The sequence below is a fragment of the Zosterops lateralis genome (assembly GCF_965231275.1).
Source record: "Zosterops lateralis genome assembly, chromosome: 17".
NCBI lineage: Eukaryota > Metazoa > Chordata > Aves > Passeriformes > Zosteropidae > Zosterops > Zosterops lateralis.
In genome coordinates, this window is record NC_139777.1 from 11,530,053 (window position 1) to 11,552,010 (window position 21,958).

Below are 21,958 nucleotides of genomic sequence, written 5' to 3' on the forward strand. Positions count from 1 at the left end.
AAAGAAAGCTGTGCCCAGCTTGCTTCAGGAAAGGTACCCAAAGCAAAGTTAACTAGAACGTGTGAACACAGCCAAAGCTTGGCAGTGCCACTGACTGTCCCTAATGAAGGGAGTTGCCACAGGGTGCATTTCAGACACATCCACAGGCACTTGTGCCATGGATTTGTCTCCCTTTGCAGTAAGCGATATTCAAAACAATTTATGAAGAAAATCCTTATCTTTGTCTTCCACAAAAAGATGATAGAGGTGCAAAGAGGTAAAGCACATCCCCTTCAACATCCCACTTTCTTTCACTGTCCTGTGCTGTACCAAAGGGATCCCCCTCCCTCCAGGCTTTCTTGTGCAACAGGAATCAGCACGGTCAGGAGGCAAATTGCCTTTTACCATACCCAGAAAAGTGAGCAGGAGACAGGAGCTGGGAAGGCTGGGCTGGGCTCTAGCAGAACCTTGTTTACCAGTTTAGGTTAAGTAGCTTCCCACGAGCTACTCAGCACCTGCTATTCACAGAGAGTAAGAGTGGTCTAGAGATTCCCCTTTCTGCTTTCTCCACTTTCATTCAACCTCAAGAATTTCTCACTGAAGGCATTCCATCCAACACCCACCCAAAGCTATGACGTCAAAAGGCCTGTAAGATAAACCACCAGAACTGGTGGGATATCTCTATCTGGCATTTTTGATCAAAGTTTGTGGAAATCTTGTACCTTCAGCCTTGCCAAGCAGTAATGTGATGCCTCCTAAAATGCTCCACCAACAGAGACTTTTGTTGTGCCCACCATAACTTGTTTTGACCACCCCTCAAACAGTAACTCTGCTGTGTGTGCAATAAAGCTGTGACACTCCCACCTCCTCTTACATAGTAAAAACAAGAACCAGGGTCCGGGGACAGCCAAGTGATAAAACCAGTCTGAGGCACACAAGTCCTGCTGAGCAGCTCCTCACTGCTCTAAATGGTCCCTCCCCATGCAGATACAACTGCTGCGGCCAGCTCACCTCCACCCCTTCTGCTCTCCATGACTAAATGACAATACAGAAGCAAGGCTGGCCTCTCACAGCCAGAGAAAACTGAGGGCCTCTGCAGCCTACAACAGTGTGTGAATATAAATCACATCCCAGCCAAACCTCAGGCTGTAGTCAAGACAAGTGGTTCTAAACCTTCTTTTAAAAAAAGAAACAAAACCAAAACAAACAACAAAAATAACACAGGGCAGACCACAACTCCACTTCTTTTAGGTCTTTCTCACCCTTCCAGGAGCTCAGAAAGACTCTCTGGTGACCTCAGAGAATATCAGCTCCTTCTTGTTGACGAGCAATTAGCTGTTCCGTGGAGCTGCCCCATGAAAGCAGGGGTTCCTTTATTTACAGTTTCTTTCCTCCTTTCCCACCAGTTATTTTTAAGGGATTATGTTTCCTGTTTTCACTGCTTTGCCTCCATTTGTCATTCAACACTACCATTAAAGTAGGAGGGAAGTGCAGAGGGGCAGACCAACACAAAGCAACCTTTAGGGTTCAGCAAGCAAGGGATTAAATGTCACTTCTTCCCCCCTCAGCCTCACCTCTCTCTTGCACACCCTCCTGGCATAAATATGGTTTGTCCTCCAGCACATACCCAGAATCTGAGAGCTGTGACAGATTGGACATTTCAGGATGGATCAGATAAGCAACCTATTCATCCTGGCTTGTGACAGCTACTTACCCTCCCTCTAGCTGGTCCATTTTGGATTGTGAACAACTTGTTCTGGAAAACCCCTCCCTGGATGTTGGAGCTAGAAATGGTGCCACAGCATTTTTTAGTGACAAAAGCAGAGCAACAGAACTCAGATATTCTTTCTTGTTATGTTGTTTATTTGCAGACATTGTCTCCCTACCACCTCAGTACTGGATGTGCGATTCTCAGTGAAAGGGTAGTCAGAGAAAAAACAAAACTAAAAAACCCAAAGGGTCTGGCAACAATTTAGATGGATGCAATCCACAGAACTACTGCCCTTTCCTTAAGCCTTTGTTTACAAATGTGCTGGCAGCAGTCTCACAGACCCTCTTGATGAAGGTTGTACTGAGTAACTCAGGTGCAGTGTATTCCTACAGCTCTACTGCTCCTCAGCACAGCTCTTCTCAACTTGTACAAGTATGGTGACCCCTGAGGACAATAAATACAAAGTTATCAAAGATTAAGGGTGACAGAACAACTGGCTGTGAGTAGATAAAGGGCAGTTTTACTGTTTTAACATGTTTTCAGGTATCTCAAAGCTCTTTGCTCTCTGTTCATACATTCTTTACTACAGCCTGACTCCCACCTGATACTCAAACACATGTGCTCCCTATGAAGGATAAAGAATAACAGTTTTAGCAGAAGCAGAGTCAGAAGCATCTCTGCCAAGCCCATTAGCCCCCACCAAGAGTTCACATGCTCCTCTTCACATGACTCTAGGGTTCCTCAAGGCTGCTGCTGTAACTGCAACCTTCCCACCTTCTCTCTCACAGTCACACTGCAGGGCTGCCCCAAAGGTGACACTGCATTGCAGGAGAAGCAGATGATGCCCATGGGATGGAGGGAAATGAAAGATAAAAAGCAAAGAGGAACAGAAAGACTCTGAAATTAAAGCTGGGTTTAAGCCAGCTCAGGGTATGCCTAATGAGGGAGTGCGGGTTTGTGCAGCAGGAAATCATACACATAAAGAGTCCTTACACAGGTATCAGAGAGCAAATAAGGTTTAATTAGGCTCAGGATAGACAAATCAATACCAAAGAGGAAATTAATTACGTATGAAACTGAATCACGCATGGCACATAGACACCACGGATACCAGAGTAGTAAAGGTCACTGAGATAGGAGAAAAACACCACAACCAAAAAATGTCAACAAGGAGAAAAATCAGCAACCGAGATAGCCACAGCCACTTCTGGAGAAGATACTTTTCTGCTCCCAGGCAGTAGTAATCTCCATTTTATGGGACTGCAAAAATGAACACATTTCAGCAGTAAAGAAAAAAACAACTAAAATTATAGCAAAGCATCAGGAGATCCTAAGCTCAGTATCTGCCAGCTCAGACCACACAGCTGGGCAGAAGGGACAATAACACTGAAGAAAAAAGCAGAAATAAACCAAGTTGTCCCTTCCATTGCATTAGGATATCCTCCCAACACCAGCTAAAAAAGGGTGTAGTCCTCTCCAGCAAAGTGTGTCCCTGTGCTGGAGGCCTTAGCTCAGCAGAGTCAAGAGAGCTGTGCAGGTACTGCTCCTCTCAAAGCACACATTCCCTCAGGGCTGGGTATTCCTTTTTTCCTTTGAACAGTGCCACCTTATTTCTTGATAGTACTGTAAACAGACTCCCCACAGGAACTGGTTTAGGGAGCTGCTGATTCAGAGCATCAGCAACTCCAGATTTTAAAGTTCTCCTTAAGAGGTGGAACAAGCAGAGCACACAATAAAGCAGTTTCGGAAAAACTAACATGTACAAAGTGTATAAATAAGCATTCACACAGTGAAAACCTGGGCAAAGCTGCTGCAAGGAAGATACTGAAAGTTTCTAGGCTTGGTAATATACCACAGATCACAAGACAGCTGCATTCCTGGCTGAGTACGCCAGCTCCTCTCACTGATCTTGCAAGAGAATGTTAATGAGACCTACCTGGAAGGCTTTAAAATTTAGGGGAGTACTGCTCTGGCAGGAACTTACTGGTTAGTAAGTCATTCTGAAACACAAATTACCTTTACTGTAAATGCACCTTTTAAGCAGTTAAAACACAAACAAAAACCTAATAAACAAACAGAAAGTCCAAAGCAAACAAACAAAAACCCCAAACCAAACATCAACCCAAAAAACCTCCAACATACAGATCTGCCTTTGGAGAACTGCAAATAAGAAAAGCCGGTTAGTCTAGCAGTCAATCCTGTAGCACAGGAAAAATGGAATTTTTTCAATTCCTGCCTCCTTTATTGTTGCCAGCTAAAGGCTTGGTTGGTTTCTTAAGCAAACTCAGAGGGAGAATAGACCAAACGTCCCTGAAATATTCTCCTGCCACAAAAATTTGTATTGCAAAGTACCATTCAATCAACACCAGTTATGGTCAAAAGAAGTGTCTCTTGCACTGTAGGAAGCGAACAAAAGTCAGACCCCTGGATTCTACCATGCCAAGAGCCATAGAAATGTTGGGAGAAAAAAGCAAGTTCAGAAGAGCTTCCCAGTAAGGAGCCTGGTAATGAGACACAAACTACTTTAAACCTTCAGTTCATTTACATGCATTAGTAATTAAAAAATAGCTATCCTGGTTGGCTAAATAAAAAGATGTGGTCACCAGTATGGTTCTTTATCATCCAAATACTGCAGCATAAGCCAACAAAAAGGCAGTAGAGCTAACTAACTAGGGCCCTTTACGCCCTATCCACAGCCGAGCTCCACCAGAAACAGTGAAAAGAAAGGTGAAACCATACTGATCTAACCACCACAGGCAGAGATGAGAGGGGATAAAACTAATTTAGTGTCCATGTTACCACCTCACATCATGGATGAGATGTATATAGTAAGTTCTAAAAGCAAAAACTAAAGTTCAGGGTCAGGATCCCAGACCTATCATCTGTAGATGATCCTGGACCAAAAAAATCCCTGTTTCCCTGGATGGACAGGGAATGTACTCACATTTCTGAAACACCTGCAGATCCCAAGAACAAATAAGCCCATATCATTACAGAGTGAAAAGAGAAGATATGGAAAGAAACCCCAGTTTTAAGAGTGTGTATCCTTCCTCTTCTGTGCAGAAAATCTTAGACTGAGTTTTCTCCCCACCATTCCCATGTCAGGTATAGGATCCTTATGTGCATTTTTTAAAGCCAACCTCCAATACAGCACACTGTAACATAAAAAGACAAGCTATCCTTTTAAAAGTACATAACTGACCCTAATCACAAGTTTCACACAGACTTTTCATATTATTAAAACTATATTTCAATACACTTAAAACAAAACCCAGAACTTCCTAAGCACAGGACTCCCAACATCCTTAGCACTATTCCTTTCTCCAGGCCTACTCCTCTGAAAAACATTCACCCACCCAATTTTTGCCTTATCAGGAACCTGCTACATTCCAAAGGGCTGTGCTCAAGGTTGTAATGTTCTTTTCCAGGCATTTTGCTGACTATTTCACTGCCAAATACAGCCCTTTCCAGGATGTACTTGTCTGCAGAAACTCAAAACTTGAGGCATTTCAACAGGGTTGCCCAGCACTGCTGACAGAAATGAGACTGCAGTTTACTTCAATCAAAGAGAAAAAGTGTGTCACTTTGTGTATTTTTAAAACCGAGAATTAATAATTGATATTTGCCTTCACACAGTCCTTTGATCCCAAAGCAAATCAAGCTAAAGGGATACATTCAGTAGTACAGCTGCCCCTAGGGTGAGCCACTGGACACCTGCAGGCCGTGCAAGGAGGAGAACAGGTAAAAGAACATGAGTTTGCCCTTGTAACAGTGTGCTGAGCCCTGGCAGAGCAACGAGACTTTCTCAGCACCGTCTGAGAGACTGAGCTGTAGACAGCACAGTGTTAAACAGCAGGAATGGTTTGCTACTCCCAGTGTTCCCCTACAAATAGCAACCCCTCCCCACCGCCTGGGGCACTGGCTGACATCTCCCAGGCACACTCGGTATGCACACAGAGATAGGACACACTCTGACAGGTTTCATTTGGAGCCATCTTCAAGGACATAGTAAACGATGCAGTCAAATCCACTTAAATATCCAACTGAGTATCAGAATAAACCTGTTAAAAGGATTATTCTACATACGAGTTGATTTCTCCAACAGTTGCATTTGTTGCAAAAGCCCTTTAAATGAATACGAGCTAAGGAAATCACCTTGGGGCTGGGGCAGAGCACACAGCCAAGCACAAGAAATCAGCTATTTTAAAAGGTTCCACAGAAGAGAACCAGACCCAGCTCTGCTGAGTTGCTCAAAGTGCCTCAGATAGTAATCCTATTTCGGGAATATAAGGGACTGCTCTGGGCTCAATGAGTCAGCAGGGTGGGGCATTTTTTTCCCATGTTTGTGGACTGAACAGGAACAGAAAAAGCAAAAGAAGCTGGAAGACAGAAATGTAGCACCTGGCTGGTGCACAGGCAGGAATTCAGCAGAGTTAAGTCAGAAGAGTTCACAAATCTCTGCAGAGCCAGCAGTCACAGGTAAAAATAGAAGTCTTATCTGGGAGTCACGTAAGCATTCAAAATAAAACTGAACAGAGAAACTGTAAAGATGTTTCAATGCTGCAAGCTACATGTATTTTCTCCTGGTGGTGACTCTTGCCCTCTCCTTGTTCAAGACTGAGCTTTTTAAGCAAATCACACTATCTGACAGAAATCTTAGTTGCATTATTAGGCCAGGACATGACATTTTATATTTCAAAGCAAACAAATGTAAAAAGGCCTAGGAATGACCTCTAAAACTCCACTTTCCCAAAAACACTCATCAAGGGAAAATATTCACATAGTTATAAGATGTAATACTACAGATGTCTCATTACAGTAATTATATCATAAAAAATTACATGAAATCTTAGCCCATGAACACTCACACTCTGAAAAAGCAAATACAAATTACTGAAGGAGGTTCACTCACCTCTAAAAGCTGTGCTGACCTGGCATCCATCCTGTCCTCCTTGCAGATGATTTATGATCTAAATAACCTTTTGGCAGAAGCTGGACACCTTTTTCAGTTTTAGTAAAAACGAATAATTGTATCTTTTTTTCTATTTTCTCGTGGTCATAAGCAGTCAGTGTATTTGCTGATGTAATAATTAAAACCACAAAGTAATTACACAGGCAACTGGAAGGGGAGTCACTCGTACAGATGTCATCAGGTCTGTCTTGCAAATACTTACAGTAAATACTCCCATTTTCAGTCCTAGCACTCCACTTAGATTTATTCTACAAAACAATTTCAAATATCTGCAAGCTCTCAGGCAGCTTTTACTCACTCACGCTCCCCCAGCAGCAGAAACAAAGCATCTGCCTGGGATAGAGGCAGTCTGCTCAAAGGACACCCCAAACCTCTTTGTGAAAGCCCAAAGCAGCTGGATAGTCATAAGTGAAATTGCTGAAGTTAAACAAGACTTCTCAGCATTAATGTTCCATTGTTATTTGAATTACCAGCCCCAGTGGCAGGGGACTGAGGGTTTAAGTGTAAATTGTCTTTCAAGGCATTACACTCTGCCCCAACACCACCCCATCAGTTACTGCTCCAGCAGCAACATTTGGAGGACAGATTAGGATCCATGGTTAGAGGGGTTTTGTGCTTTGGTTGGGTGAGTTCTGTGATTTTTGATTGATTTTGGCTCAGAACAAAACAAACAAAACCCCCAAAAATGCCAGAGATAAATTCCCTGATCCAGTTCTCAGCATGAACCTAGAAATGAGCAGTTGCTGGCATGACTGACAGGGCAGCAGGTCACAGCATGAGGCTTTAGCACTAGAGACAATTTAAATCAAGATTTAGCCTCAAGGGGCATAATACAAAAATACTGGAAGACGTACACAGATCCATGTTGTAAGACAAGGCAGCTCGTGCTTCAGATTTTAAGCAAAGAAACCAAAAAAAAGGAAGAAGTAGAAAACCCAGAGATTAACACACAAGCAGGAACGGCCACAGGCAAAAAAAAAAATATTGATTCTGGACTGACTTATTTAGAGAGGAACATGAAGGAGTTGATATGAACACAGAATTAATTAGAAAAAAAGAAATAGTGGAAGCAAGCATATGAATTGTAGAAATCCGTGAAAGGGCAAGCCCTCCAGCAACAGAACTCAGGTTTTTTAATTGTGTTTTGTTCTTTTTTTTTTTTTTTTTTTTTTTTTTTTTTTGACAGTATTTTCCTTTAGAAGTTAAATATCGATATAAACCAATTTCTAACACACACCTATAGAGGAATTTAACCAATTTACTAACTAGAGTGTGATCCAGGAGAAAAGCACTGAATTGGATTCCAGTACACTAGAGCTCACCAAAATTCAGCTAAAACCCTGAGTTTCAACAACTCAAAAGACTGAGCTGCATATTTCCTCATTAACACACTTAGAAATTTATTTATGCAAATCATGATATTAAGCTAAAAGCTTGCTATAAACCTAAGGCTGTTTTTCTTTTTAAATTCCCTTTTCATTCTTTACATGTGTTTCGAAAAAAACTTGCAAACGACTCGTTTCCTTACAAACTAAAAAAACACAACCACAAAGCAACCAATTATTAAAGACTATTAAACAAGCCTGTTTCAGTATGCATCAGCCCTACATGGCAAGTGTCTATTAATGGGAAAATCAGTTTTAGCATCAGAATGCTTCCTTAACCAGACGTTGGTCTAATTACAAGGAAAAGTTCCTTATAAAGTTTAGGTAGAACTCTCTAAATCTTTTTGTATCTTTGCTTCAGTACATATTTGCATATACATTGAAACCAGTCTGAAACACCTATATACAGAATAAAATATTCAAGTTAAAAATTCTTCCTCTTCATATTCCTCTTGTGCACATATATATTCAGAACACATTTACATAACAGATAATCAGGTCTCCTTCTTTGCTTTAAGTGGAGATACTGAGATTTCTAACATGCCCTGGAATGGAGGACACTAACTGGAGGAAGATGTGTAACCCTTTATCTGCAGTAGAAATTTTATTATGTTTACCTATCAGCACAGAACAAAGCAGAGCTGAGATCACATTAGTGTGTGTTTCAGTTTGAGCAGAGACCACAACAAATTATGTATAGGTCAGTGCTCAAGGCTGAGTGAATTTGGGGTAGTCAAGGTCAGGCCCAGGGCACGTTTGCTGAGCACACAGGACAGGTCAGGGCCACTGATCAGCCCCAGCACACCAGGCTGTGACACAGCCCCAGCTGCCTGCACACAATGGCCCAGCAGGGACAGCACCTTCTGCTGGTGTCTCAGCCACTCTAGAGACAATAGACAAACTTTGCTCTCCAGGAATACTGATAAAACCCTACCTAACCAAAACTCATTCTGAGTCCTAGCTCAGAGGACTGGGCAAACTGGAAAGAACTTACCTGATGTTTTGATACAAACACCATTTTATCACTTTGTCAGGCCACTTTCCCTTTTAGGATGGCAGATGCAGGATGGTGAAAAGAATTATTAAATAAAGTAAAAATGCCTTCCAAATTACATTAGTGTTTCCATAGCACCTAACCAGGAGGCATGGCAGATACATATGGCCAGTGTACACAGTTCTCCAAGAGGCACAAGAAACTTCAAAACAAAATTATAAGTTTTGAACTGCCTGCCCAGCTTAGCTCTCAGTCACAGCAGTATCGTTACTGAAACAACATAACCTGCATGTATGTCAGTTTTAAAACATTTATAATCTAAGCCTGTGAAGATCCCATCAGCTCTTTTGAAATCAGAGCTCAAGTTCACACTTCAAAGTATCTTGGGAAATTCTGGTTCAGGTAGTTACACAGAAACAAACAGCTAGTGCCATGGAGCTTCACTCACAGCAGAACACTCACTAGAAATCCCCTGGCATCAGCAAGACCTCAATCAAGTCTTTCCTAAGACACTGTTAGAGGTCTCAAGAGTAGCCACTGGTGTGTTCAACTATTAAACAAAACAAAAGCAATAACCCAAGCAAAACAAACAACTAAAATTTGTTAAACTCTCTTGCTCTTTCCTTGTTACTTATTCCAAAAGTATACTTTCTTTCCCGATATTTCTTCCTATTGACAACACTAATCCTTTTAGCAACACAGAGAAATTGGTAAAAGCAAGTTGACTTCAGCTCTGTGACTGTATATTTCACCCAGTGCATACGGAAGTTGCAAAATCAATTTGGATTAGGAAGGGTCAAAGTGATGTTTAAGTCCTATGTAAATATTTCTATACAAAGCAGTGTGGTTTCTCAACAACTACAAAAGAAAAGGCTTATGGGTTTGTGGAACTGCTCAGCTGTGCTCAGGAGGACATTCAAATTCAGCAAGTCAAACAGAGGAAGTGCCTCTCCAAAGCCTAAATGGGTGCAGTGACAGCTCTGCATTCCCTGCATTGTGTGTTAAAACATCACTTAAGAATACAGGAAAGTGGGAAATAATTGTCTTCACTGTGGCCTCATATAAATTCATAAGATATGAGAGACCTTCTGCTTTCACATGAAGCAGAAACCAGCCGTTATCTGAATGGCAAGAGTACCAGACCATGTAAACATCTCAAAATTGCTATCGGCGTCTCATCCCTGTTGTGCAGTACAGATCAATTCAAGAAGGCGCTCAGGCCTGCAGCTCAATACACCACCTGAAACACCAAAGGAAAACCAGGGAATTTTCTTGATCCCTATCATCTGAAAAGTGCATGGGAACCATCAACCAGGTCTGCCAAGGCCCTTCTGCCAGAAAAATCCTAAACTGTTGAATAAGTGTAAGACAGCAAATGGTTTCCAGGTTCCCTGTTGAGCTGAGCACACACTGGCTCTTCTGGATAAATTCAAGGACTAAACACAATTCTCCTTGTCACACACCAGCTCCCTCACCTGATCAGACACATGCTTATCATGAGTTCTGTTAGAGCAGTATCTGCCTCTGGGCCCATTACAGTCACAGGTTTCAAGGGAAAGAGGGCAATAGCAGACAATGGAGAACTCAAATGAGTTATTCAGTATACCTCATTCCCCTGAGTAAGCTCCTCAGGAAAGATGCCAATGGAGAAAAGGCTGAACAAAAGACTCACCCAAACAATTATTCAGGTGACTGTTAAGACCAATTTATTGCTCACATTAAGTGCACCAGCTTTCTATCAGAGCCAGAAGCAGCTCTTGAGAGCCCCTGAGGATCTTCCTTATAAGAGCTGAGGTTACTTGTTCCAGCTTAGGAAGACTTACAGACTATACTCTGGATTTGACTAAAACATTCTCTTCCTGATATCCATTTACCTCATATCAGGAGCCACAGATGATCAATTCTAGGACTGGAGAAGTGGTGTATGTTAGGCTAAAGAGAGTATTTTCATCTGACAGCTTCTCAGATTGTTTTGTCTACTTGCAATTCAGATTTCACTCGGCAGCTCTCTAATCAAGAACAACAAGAAAAGTAAAACAAGGAATGGACTGTAAGATGTGCTCCCCTCACTGCAGCCACTGATTTAGTGTAGGATGCCCATCCCCTGTACAAGACATTTTTAATCCCAGCTAAGCACTGGCTTTGGTATCCATCACAATTAGGCTGAGGTGGGAGAACTGCAATAGAATTTTGCAACTGGACATTACCTGCTGGCTAATTTAGAAATTCAAATAAGTAATTGATACTGCTGGCAAAGACAAGTTTATTCATCCAAACACCACGATTTCCTCAAAGACAGTTGAGGCATTATTGTGTTTTCTCAGAGTGATGTCAAGTGATTTCATCCCTGTGTGCAATGACCACCTCAGGAGAGTGTAAAGCAAAAATGTCCTACCCAGGGAAGGGACTCCCATACTTATTCTACCTAAAAGGATTCAAACAAAGGGGACAGAAGTGACAGGCAAACACAGGGTAAAACACATCCAAATCTTCCAATAGTAATCTACTGTTCTGAGCATATTATTTTCTGAAACTTCATGTAGTAATATCACTTCAGAATACTATAAAAAATTTCCAGAGCAGCTCTAGGTTAGCAGGAAGCAGAACTGAAGATGAGGCAGTGAATTATGATCTGAAGCAGCTGGACTAACAGTCACAGAAACAAGTGTTCTGTGCCTTGGCTCACTGTAAGCACCATAATGTAACCTCTTTGGGGAGCCCTGAGCCCAGCCAGGGGTTGTCTTGCTGGGCAGTCATTCCCTGCAGGGTAACTGCACTGCAGCAAATCAGTGCTGTGTTTGGATGTGACACCTCCCTAGTGACAACCAATTACATTCACTTTTTAGCAGCTCAAATACATTTGGAGCCTGATGCTCCAGGGAACAAGGTCTTTTCCTTCAGAACAGATGACTCCAGGAAGCTGCTGGCCCATTTCAAAAGGGATTTGTTGGGTTTTGGTGGCTTTTTGTGTGTTGGGTTTCTTAAAACTGTCCTAAGAACAGCCTGCTCCAGCCTCACCCATCTTGTGGGTTCAAAATGGGCACTCCTTCCTTAGCTCTCCAGCCAAGGGAGTACGTAATTGCTGATAACAGAATAGCTGGTAAATACCCCACCAGAGAAGGAGCTGCATTTCAGTGTGGACTCTAGAATATTCTGAAGTTCTTAAGAAGTAAACACACAGAGTGAGCCAAGGCTGCAGGGTGCACTTCCCCACACCTCAAGGAGAGGAGCTGCAGTCCAAGCACACAAATTACTCACTATTAAGTAACTCCTTCTGCAAGGGCTGCTTGCTCAGATCTCAGATAATACTGCACACAGTATTCACATGCTGATCTACAGCAGCCTGCCATGGCTGCTACTGTGCTGTTGTTACAGACCAATCTGCAAGTAATTTGGGGATTCTGGATACTTCCAAACGTGTGCAGAAGCTCCTGAAGAGGATGGGGTGGTTTTGAGGGGTTTTAAAAATGTATTAATTTTAAAAGAAAGAAGATTGTGGTGGATCTACTCTTCTGGAAAAGAATCTTTATCCTTCACAAGATAAAATAAATATTTTTTTAAAGCCCACCCTACCCAGCAATAACAGAGATGGGTGAAATAACTGCAAATAAAAAAATAAAAGAAGGTAACAACGATGCAAAAGGTCTGTAATGCCAACAGGCACACTTCAGTAGTATAAACAAACACACTGAACTTCAGCAATTCACTCTTCCTACAGGGTAGTCCTCATGGATTTTCACACACATATGCCTCAAGTACCTGTGTAGCCATGAGCAACTAATTTGACTCCAGCTGCAACATTTGGGCAGAGCTTTCTCTAAAGCAGAGACCCCAATCACATTTGCAATAATCTGATTACTACATGAGCCATAACCTGGTTAAGAGAGGGTCTGAGAAATACCATTTTGGCACTTAGGAAGAAGGCAGGGAGAGAGGGATGTGCTTTGTTGTTTTAGTAACAGACAGCTTTGCAAAGTGCAGCCAGATTTTGTGACAGAAATACACCACGGTGTCATACACAGGACACTTTTACTGTTTAAAACACATACAGTACAATTTGAAAAAAATTTAGAGAAGTTATGGATTTGTAAAACTGTCTCAGCAGTAAGACAGACCAACAGTCACAGATTTACTTACAGCTTAGGGTTACTTTCACATCACTTATAATTTAAAGATATGATCAGGAAAACAATTCACTTTGTCATCAGTGAGCTGGCCAAAACCTGCTTTGTAACCCAAGACACTCAAATCGGTGTTTTGGAAGTACTTCATTCACACGCAGCTCACCCAACCTAATCCATGCCAGCATTTTTCTAGTCACTTGCAGCCTACCCCTGCATCCATCTGCCATTCAGCCTGGACAGGAACACCACCTCTTTTCCTACATATGCCAGCAAAAGATTACTAAAGTCATTGATATTTCACCAGAGCAAGAACAGGATCAGACCCTTATTATTCTTTCCATGCTTATCTGACTGAGCAGCACAAATCAAAGAGGAGATGGTAAGAAAAACCCCAAACTGCTGGTCTTGGTTTCTCTGGGGAAAAGCAAGCTCCAGATAAGCTGTGCCTCCAATCAACACTCTGATTTTCATGAGCAGCAATACGCTTCCCTATGGTAATTGAAATGGAGCAATTCTCAAACAGCTTGCCAAGTCTCACCTCATTAACCTTTATGGACTGACCTCTAAAATTCCTTGAAGCTGAAATACAAGTCCCCCCTGCCTCTGCATGATAACTGTTTACCCCCAAGAGGTTGGGGAGCAAGGGAGGGCATTAGAGAGAAAATTGCTAAACATGCTAGAAATGGAATAAGAATTGTTTCCAGCCTGTTACTGGGGCCCAAACCTTCATAGGCTTAGGCCTCCTTTGTTGGCCCTTCTTTCAGGTAGCCTGCAAAGCCAAATTTGGATTACAAATCACACCACTCACCCACAATATTTCTTCTAAGAGTCAGTATACAGATCCAGTGTGCTGCCCAGTAGTCAAAAATAAGCATTTCCTAACCCACACTTGAAGGTTTAGCAAATTTTATAATTAAACCTTATTTTTCTTTCACCCCAAATCTGTTACTCAGGATGCCTCCTTGCCGTTCCAGTCAACTCATTTTATTACTTCTGCTCAGGTCTCAGTGAAACTTTCTGGTGACAGTGAAAAGCAAGCTGTCAATCAAAGAGTGACTGAACGTGATCCTTAGCATTTTATCCAAATATCCAAACCAGAGATATTAGACAAATGGAAGCACTTAGGAAAAATGGTAGAGCAATTAGTTCCACAAATTAGCAAGCTCTTAGCTTTCTTTTTCTCAGCATTAGCTTGAGATAGCATAACTATATGAATTAAGAGTATAATGTTCCAGTGTTGCACTCTGGAAGTCTGTGCATAGGGTCATGTATATTTACACTAAACAATAAAAGACTTCAAGGTTAAAATCACACCCAACGACTGCTTTGCTAGAGATGAGAAGACACAGGAGACCAAAGCACTTCATTCACCAATGTGATTCACTGCTTTGAAGTCCATCACCTACACACACAAGTAAATCACTACCAAAGTCACTGCAAAGCTTTAGAGCTCGAGCCCCTGGCTCTGTGAAATCATCAAGCTGGAATCATCTTGGTCCAACAGTTTTGTATCCAGCACAGCATCCCAATCTGTGCTCACCACAGGATGGGTGCAGCATGGATCCTGTGCCTCTGGGGCTGCCTGGTCCCAGCTGAGTTCCTATACCACTCCCAAACTTCAAGCTTGCACTGGTAATACATTTCACCTGCCCAGCCACAGGCCACTGGCTGCCTCCAACAGGCACAAGACACTTGCAACAGTGGCAGCTGCACAAAGTGAGCCCATCTCCACTGCCAGAGAGATCCCTTTGAAACTGCTGGTAAGGGTGCAGGGAGGGTAAGCAGCTTTCTGACCCACAACTTGCAGAATTCACAGCCCTCTGGCTGTTTACTCCATAGGAAAGGCTATCCCGCTTTGTTCTCCCTGTCATGGACCATGAAAATGAGCTTCACACAGGCAGATGAGGGGACACCAGCAGTCTCCAGGGCTCCCCAGTACCAGACTACAATGTGGATTGGTTTACACTCCCATTTCAAAGGCAAGTGCTTTGTGACTGCAGAAGTATCTGATCTAGAGTGAACCTAAGAAAAGAAAAAATAAAATCCATCTACATGCTATTACTTCTGGTAGGCCTGAGGTAAACATTAGCAGCTCTCAGTGGAAGGAGGAACAAAACAAACACTTCAGAGTCCACTATAATCACTGGGGACATAAAGCAGCTCCATAGATTCCATTGAACTCTGCTGGAGGGAAAGAGAAATCTGGAAGAGAAAGAGAGAGAGCTCTTCACTCCGCCCAGACTAAGAAGAGGGGAGTGGTAGTGCAAGCATCCTGATAATCTCCAAAATCTCAAAAGCCACTAAATTGCTGAAAAGCAAGGCAGGGTGGGGGGTTGCATTTAAACAGCATCTTGCCATCAGTGCTCCTAGGAAATCACTGATCATCACAGCAAAGAATTAAAATATGGTGAAGAAGTAATAGCAAAATGAACTAAACAAGTGTCAGAAAAATTTAAACTGCATTATTGATCCGATGAAAGTCACAGATGGAATAAAGGACCTGTGGCCAGCAGGCTTTAAAATTAACAAGCAATCTGCACATTATAAAAGTTCCTACATTTCAGCTCCTCAGAAGGAAGAATCGCTACAGAGTGAACTGAAGTCTGCCTCCACTGCCCAAAGGGAAGTTGTGCTTCTGAACAACAGCAACAGGACTGGCATTTTGCCTCACGAGTCCACAAAACCCCGCAAAGAACATTTAAACTACATCTCCAAACTAAAATTCGCTGAATACAATACCTGGCGGAAGAAGTGCAGAGTTAAGAAACCTGTCTAAGGTCTCAGAAGATGCAAATAACTCAGGAAGCAAACCCTTGCAGAAAGTGGTACAGAACAAGGTCCTTCCATGATGACACACTACATGCTTTTTTGGGGCTTTACAAATAAGTAGTGTGAGGTTTGCTTTATAAGCAGGAAATTTAGATGCTTGCCTATCTGGTCAGGGATTTAAGGCACAGAAAAACTGAAGAACCTACAGCTCTAGGTAAGCAGGAGTTTTAAAATGGCCTTCTGCAGACATAACAGGAATTGTGAGGTTTGCAGTTCACATGCATAAATTCCACTGCTCTTTCTCCTCTCTGCATTAAACTGACTAAAAATACAGAGAACGTTCCATGCTCTCCAGAAAGGGACATTCAGAACTCCCACACTTAGCAGAGGCTAAAATAAGTAGAACTTTCCTCCAATGGAATTAAATGACACATATGCCCAAAGTGACCTCAGGTTGAGCACTGTGGTGGTTGGTGGCTGCCTAGAGAAGGAGCCTGGCACGACTCCCCCAGAGCACCACTGAGTCTCACGTGAACAGAAGTTACTCCTGGGGCACCTTGAGGGAAGCAACTGTGCAGGTAAATATTATTTCTGTGGACTCCAGCTAGTTTCCATGTTATTATGTAGACAGATAAAACCATTTCACACAGAGTGAGAGCACTGATTTAATGCAGCGAGCTCCAAAGCTGAGTGACAGCTCCAGTGTGCCCTTCATTAACAAACTGCCTTTAGTTAAAAACTGTCCCAGCTGAGGCCACTGCAAGATCTCATCATTCCATAACAGTACTGTGCAACATTCCCCTTGACCATAAGCAGAAATGCACAATGACTTTTCTCATGTCTACTTCTGCAACTAACATTTAACAGAAGGCAGAATTTTAAAAATCTTGTTCTCTTTTCACAATCATAGTAAAGATATGCAAACTTAATGCAAAGTTAAGATGTGAATTTTTTTCTATTCCCACTACAGGAAATTAGTGATACATAATTAATCCTAATATCAATATCTTTGCCCAGGCTCCATTAAGTACATTTAATAGAAAGTACAGCTATTACCAAATCTCAACCCTGGAGCTCTCATGCTGCTCCTTGGAAAAAACTGAAAACCTACTACACTTTGGTCTGCTTTAAGGTTTTTGTTCATCTACCTCCAAAAACCCAGATCCAAATTTTGGCTCAGATCCCATCCACTTGAGAGTTACATCCTTTTTTGTAATACAAAATCAGGAAAACATCACTTAACTGTGAACTCATGAAATAATTTGGACAGAACAGCACATGTCTGCTGGCCAAGCTCAAGCACTGGGACAGATCCAGATGGAAATTTCCCATTGCACCTGTCCACAGCACACTCAGGATTACTATGGGAAGAGTGATCAAAGGCAAAGCCAGAAAACACACAACAATCTGAAAATACACAGGGAAGTCAAATATTGTTGAATAAACCCCACTTGATGCTAATTAACATTAAAGCTGGCCAGAACCTACCGTGATTCAAACTTGCACTCTGTTCAAGCAAAACTTTAGGGAAGCCTGGCAGAAGCAGTGACTGAACCACAGGTGCTGGAAAATCTGTCAGGATGTGTGAATGGCTTTGGTACCACTGGCCATGGAGAACAGCCCGCATCAGAGCGGGGTAGCTGGGGATGGGAGCCAGCCAGATAATCACACAGTGCTCTCCCAGGCCTTTTGTTTGTTTTATGAAAAGGAGGTTCTGCTAACTGGTTTCACATCAAAATTCATCCCAATCGAGGAGGAAAGAAAATTCCTATAAAATGATGCTCAGTAGGAATTAATCAGAAACACAGTCCTCCCGAAGGCATAAGCCTTTTTGGTTAAGTAAAAAGTTGCCACCAGCTAATGTGCAAGACAGTACTGATTAGCCATCTGGTGAAAGTTCCTGCTAAGCTTGCCATGTCACCCCCTGAGCTGAAGAAAGCAGAAGGTGGATCAGTTACATTCTGTCCTTGCCTGCAATGTGTGGTCATCCTTAGGAACACAACACAAAGCTTTCCAGCACATCTAGGAATTGTAAGTGTTCTGACTTCTCGGCTGCCTTTTCTTTTATCACTGCATCCCAGATAAATTATTTAAAATAAAAATTATCTACTGCCTTTTTGAAAGCTGAATTTATCTTTAAGCTTTATTAGACTTTGTTATTTTTACCCCCTTTGTTTCCTTCTGCAAAAACTGAAATTGCCAGGAGGCTTCCCAGTCATCTAAAGAGCATCAGTAAACAAGAGCAGAGACAGATGGTTGAGCTCAGTTCAAATGAGCACAAGACTCTGCCTCTCCCCTAAAACCGAGGAAGAATGCAGCAGTCCCAGAGAGAAAACAGGGATGTACATCCAATCTGATAAGGGAGAAGTCACTGTGAAGAGATGCAGAGCTTCCATGTACACTGAATATCCACCACAACTGTCCAGCCTTCCAATAATACAACGGGTAAGAGGATGGCACCAGGGCACTTAAGAATTCTCTCTCCATTGTTGCTCCCAAAAGTACGGCTGACAAAAACAATTAGCAGGAAAGGTAAAACTAGGCATCTCCTTTGAGCAAAGTTACTCTTCTGAGAAGTAACAGAGCAAACTCTCACAACCTGAGAAAGTGACATCACTGACAGGGCTCTGAAATCACCCACTACTACAGGAATTTGGTCCCATTGACAAATAACATGTTAATCCCTTATTAAACTGAGAGATTCAAAGAGACAAAGAAAGCCCATGAGAGAACTCACAGATTTGTAATTAAAGAAATCTGTCAAAACAAACATTTCTATTTTCTTCATTCCTGGATTTGATTTTCATTTACTGCATAGGAGACTATGGTGTCAGCACATGATTTACATTACATGTCTTGCTTGGCTAAATAGATTCAGACATCCACATACATTCAAAAAACCCCATCTGAATTAATATAATTCCTGGTATACCTCTTCCACCTATAAACTCACTGTGATTCCACAGACACACCTGCATGCCTGAATGACTTACATAAGAACGGGTTCAAACATTGCCCATTCTTCCCCAAATGAAAAGTTTTATTCTGCTGAAATTTAGTTAACATTTTTTCCCTTAGGGCTTTCTGATATTCCAAGTTCTCCCTTCACTCAGAGATAGCAGAAAGCTCCAAGAACAGAGCTGCACAATCATCACCTCCAATCAGCTCTAATTGAAGGCTGACACGAGACAGAACGAGAAACTAGCACTGCAATTAATACAGACAGGAAAAAACAAGACTGCGGGAGCAGCATCATTATCGGTAAAGCTCTGGCAAAACCCTCAGGCTGTGGCTTGTTGGCACACTACCACCTCTGAGGTAGAGTTTAACTACTCCACAGTGCACAAATGAGGGAGGGAATAAACTGGTGGTGAATTCACCACAGATGGTGAATACCTGGTGAAGTTCTGGCCTCTTTTTACCTCAGTGTTCAGACTGAAACTTTAAGAAATTATTAACATGGGACTCCATTGATCCTCTCAAGAGAAGTCTGAATCAACCCTTCTGGGAATCCAGACTGAATTCCTAAAATGCAGTCTGACATACACTTCCGTAGGATCTTTCTAAAACAGCAAAACTACAAATTAAACACAGAATCCTCACATGAAACAGTTGCCTCCTCAGACTGACTCACCCAGGGTCTGCCATTCATTTCCACAATGCCATTCCCTGCTCTACACATTTAAAAGACTAAACAAAGTCACAAATACACACCTGTATCCCCGTGGAAACAGCTGTCCTGGTGACATCTCCCAGAGGGCAAATCTCCATCACTGGGCCAGATCTGTCCTGTTTTCCGTACACCCACGATGGTGGCCTCAGACACGATGACCTGCTGCTGCCGGTGCCGTTTTTGGGACTGGGGGGTTGGTGGGCTGCTGCTGTCAAAGGACTGCTGAGAGTTCTGCGAGGGGGAGCGGCTTTTATCCCGATACATGCGGTAAGTGGTGGGGCTGGGGGAGACATGGCTGGACTGTCCTGAGGAGAAGTCCTCCTCACTGGAGGTAAGGTTCTCATTAGAGCTACAATCAGGAGTATATCCTCCTCCAATATCTTCAAAACTCCTGGGGGAATAAGATCTCCTGGGCCACGTGAGATGTTTTTCCTGGTCAGCTGGGCCCTGATTTCGCAGGATAGGTCCTTTTCCTTCTCCTTCCCCCATCATTCCACCAACGTAGATACTCTGATACGGCTGAAAGTCCATGGGCTGCCAAGGGGAGCGGTTGCTGCCATTGGCATTAATCAGATTATCTTTAAGAAACTTGGGGTTCAGTTCAGCATCCTCATATTCACCATCATAGCCAAAGCTGCTCTCTGAGGACCTTCCCCTGTAGGCAGGCCTCTGGAACTCGCTGAAGCTGGGTACCATGTTAGAAGGGAGGGAGTGCAAAGACTTTTTGCGTTCCATTTGCATGGCTTGGCTACCAAGGGAGCTTATTTTATCAGAAACGTCTTTATCATTGACCTTTACTAGACCCTTCTCGTGATGATACTCCATGTTCACATAAAAGGGCTTTTCAACAACATCCTTGTTATCTCCAGAAGAATGCGAATTACCCTTTTTCATTCTCTCAAAATTGGACCTCAGGGCTGCCACACTGGTGCTGTTCCCTCTCTCCTTAGGTTCAAATGATCCCTCCTTCTCAGCAGATCCCACCAGTCTGCGAGTGGAAGCCGATCTGTGTTTTGAAGGAGAGCCATCTGTATCACAGCGATTCTCCATGTCTTCTACAACTCTCTTCAGTTTCTCTTCACCATAGTACTTACACCTGTCCTGCTCTCCTTCTCCATGGTGGGGGCTGTCCAAAGGTGACAGGTCTGACCCGTCACTCTGGGTAGACAGCTTCCGCATAGAGGGTATCCTGGGTTTGAACTTTTCCTCCCCGTGATGTGACTTGCTTTTTTCATATTCGTCCTGGTCAGCAGACTGGTGATGATGCTGGTCCTGGATCTGCTGCTCTGCACCCCCTTCAGGCAACTGAGAAACACGTTTAAAACCCCATCTCTGTCTATCATAGCTTTTTTTCTCCTTTGCCAGAAGAGTCTGCAGGTAAATCATGCGGAACCTCTCCTTGTTAACCTCCATCTCCAGTCTCCGGATAGATGCTTTGCACATCTCCAGTTCCTGTTCAATGTCTCCCACAGATTTCAGCTCCATTTTAGGAGGCTCAGAGTCTGCAAATTGTGCTTTCCAAGCCTCTACAAACCCCACAGGGTCCACCATTTTGCATACGGGAGTAAGTGGAGAATACGAGAAGGAGGCTGGAGAGAAAGAGGTGGAAAGAAAAAACCAACCGGATCTCACATGTAGAAGCAGAAACAGCTCGGGCAGGGTCAACTCAGCGCGTCTCTTTCGCGGTCCATGCAAGGCGCTGGGGAGGCAGGCAGCGATCCTCTCTCGCAATCCTCTCTCCTCCCCGTCTGCTTCTGCTCCTGCCGGCCCCAGCCCCGCGTACACTCGCTACTCTCCCCCCGGCATGACTGATCGTCTGCTGCCGAACAACAATGCTCCCACCCCGGCGATCCCCCGGCAGTTCAAAGCGCGTGGACACAAAGGAGCGGGCTCGGGGCGGGGGAGGGAAGGTAAATATCGCCCCCCACCCACCTCCTGTCGCCGCCGTCCTGGGCACGGTCCTCGGCGCGGCCACGCTCCGGAGCCCTCCGCTCCGCGCTCCCTCGCCAGCCCCCGTGTTGTGCTTTCTCTTTCTCTCTCCTCCTCTCCCCCTGCCCCTTTCCCTGTCTCCTCCTCCCGGCTATTGTGCCGCGCTCGGGGCGCGCACGGTCCCGGCGCGGGGCGGCGATGCGGCGGCGCGTCCCGGCCGATTCCGCCGCTACCCGGCCGTGCCCGAGCGCGCCGCGGCCCCGCGGGAGCCCCCCCGGCGGCGCAGCCCCCGCTGCCCGCGGCGGCCCATCGCGGCCCGGCTCCGGCGGCGCTGCGGAAGGGGAGGGGAGGGAAGGACCCGGCGCAGGCACTGACACGGCGCTGGGGCCTCTTAAAGGGGCAGCCGGGCCGGCCGGGCCGGG

At 43.7% G+C, this 21,958-nt stretch overlaps 1 protein-coding gene across 1 annotated transcript in view; it reads right to left on the bottom strand.

The window, feature by feature from the left end:
• BCR (BCR activator of RhoGEF and GTPase) overlaps nucleotides 1-21,271 on the bottom strand; it is a 98,092-nt gene extending 76,821 nt beyond the window's left edge. The window contains exon 1 of the mRNA XM_083873842.1: nucleotides 19,649-21,271. Coding sequence (XP_083729968.1) covers nucleotides 19,649-21,158 — 1,510 coding nt within the window. The 5' untranslated portion in view covers nucleotides 21,159-21,271. The remainder of the gene's footprint in view (nucleotides 1-19,648) is intronic.
• Nucleotides 21,272-21,958: the final 687 nt, after the last annotated feature.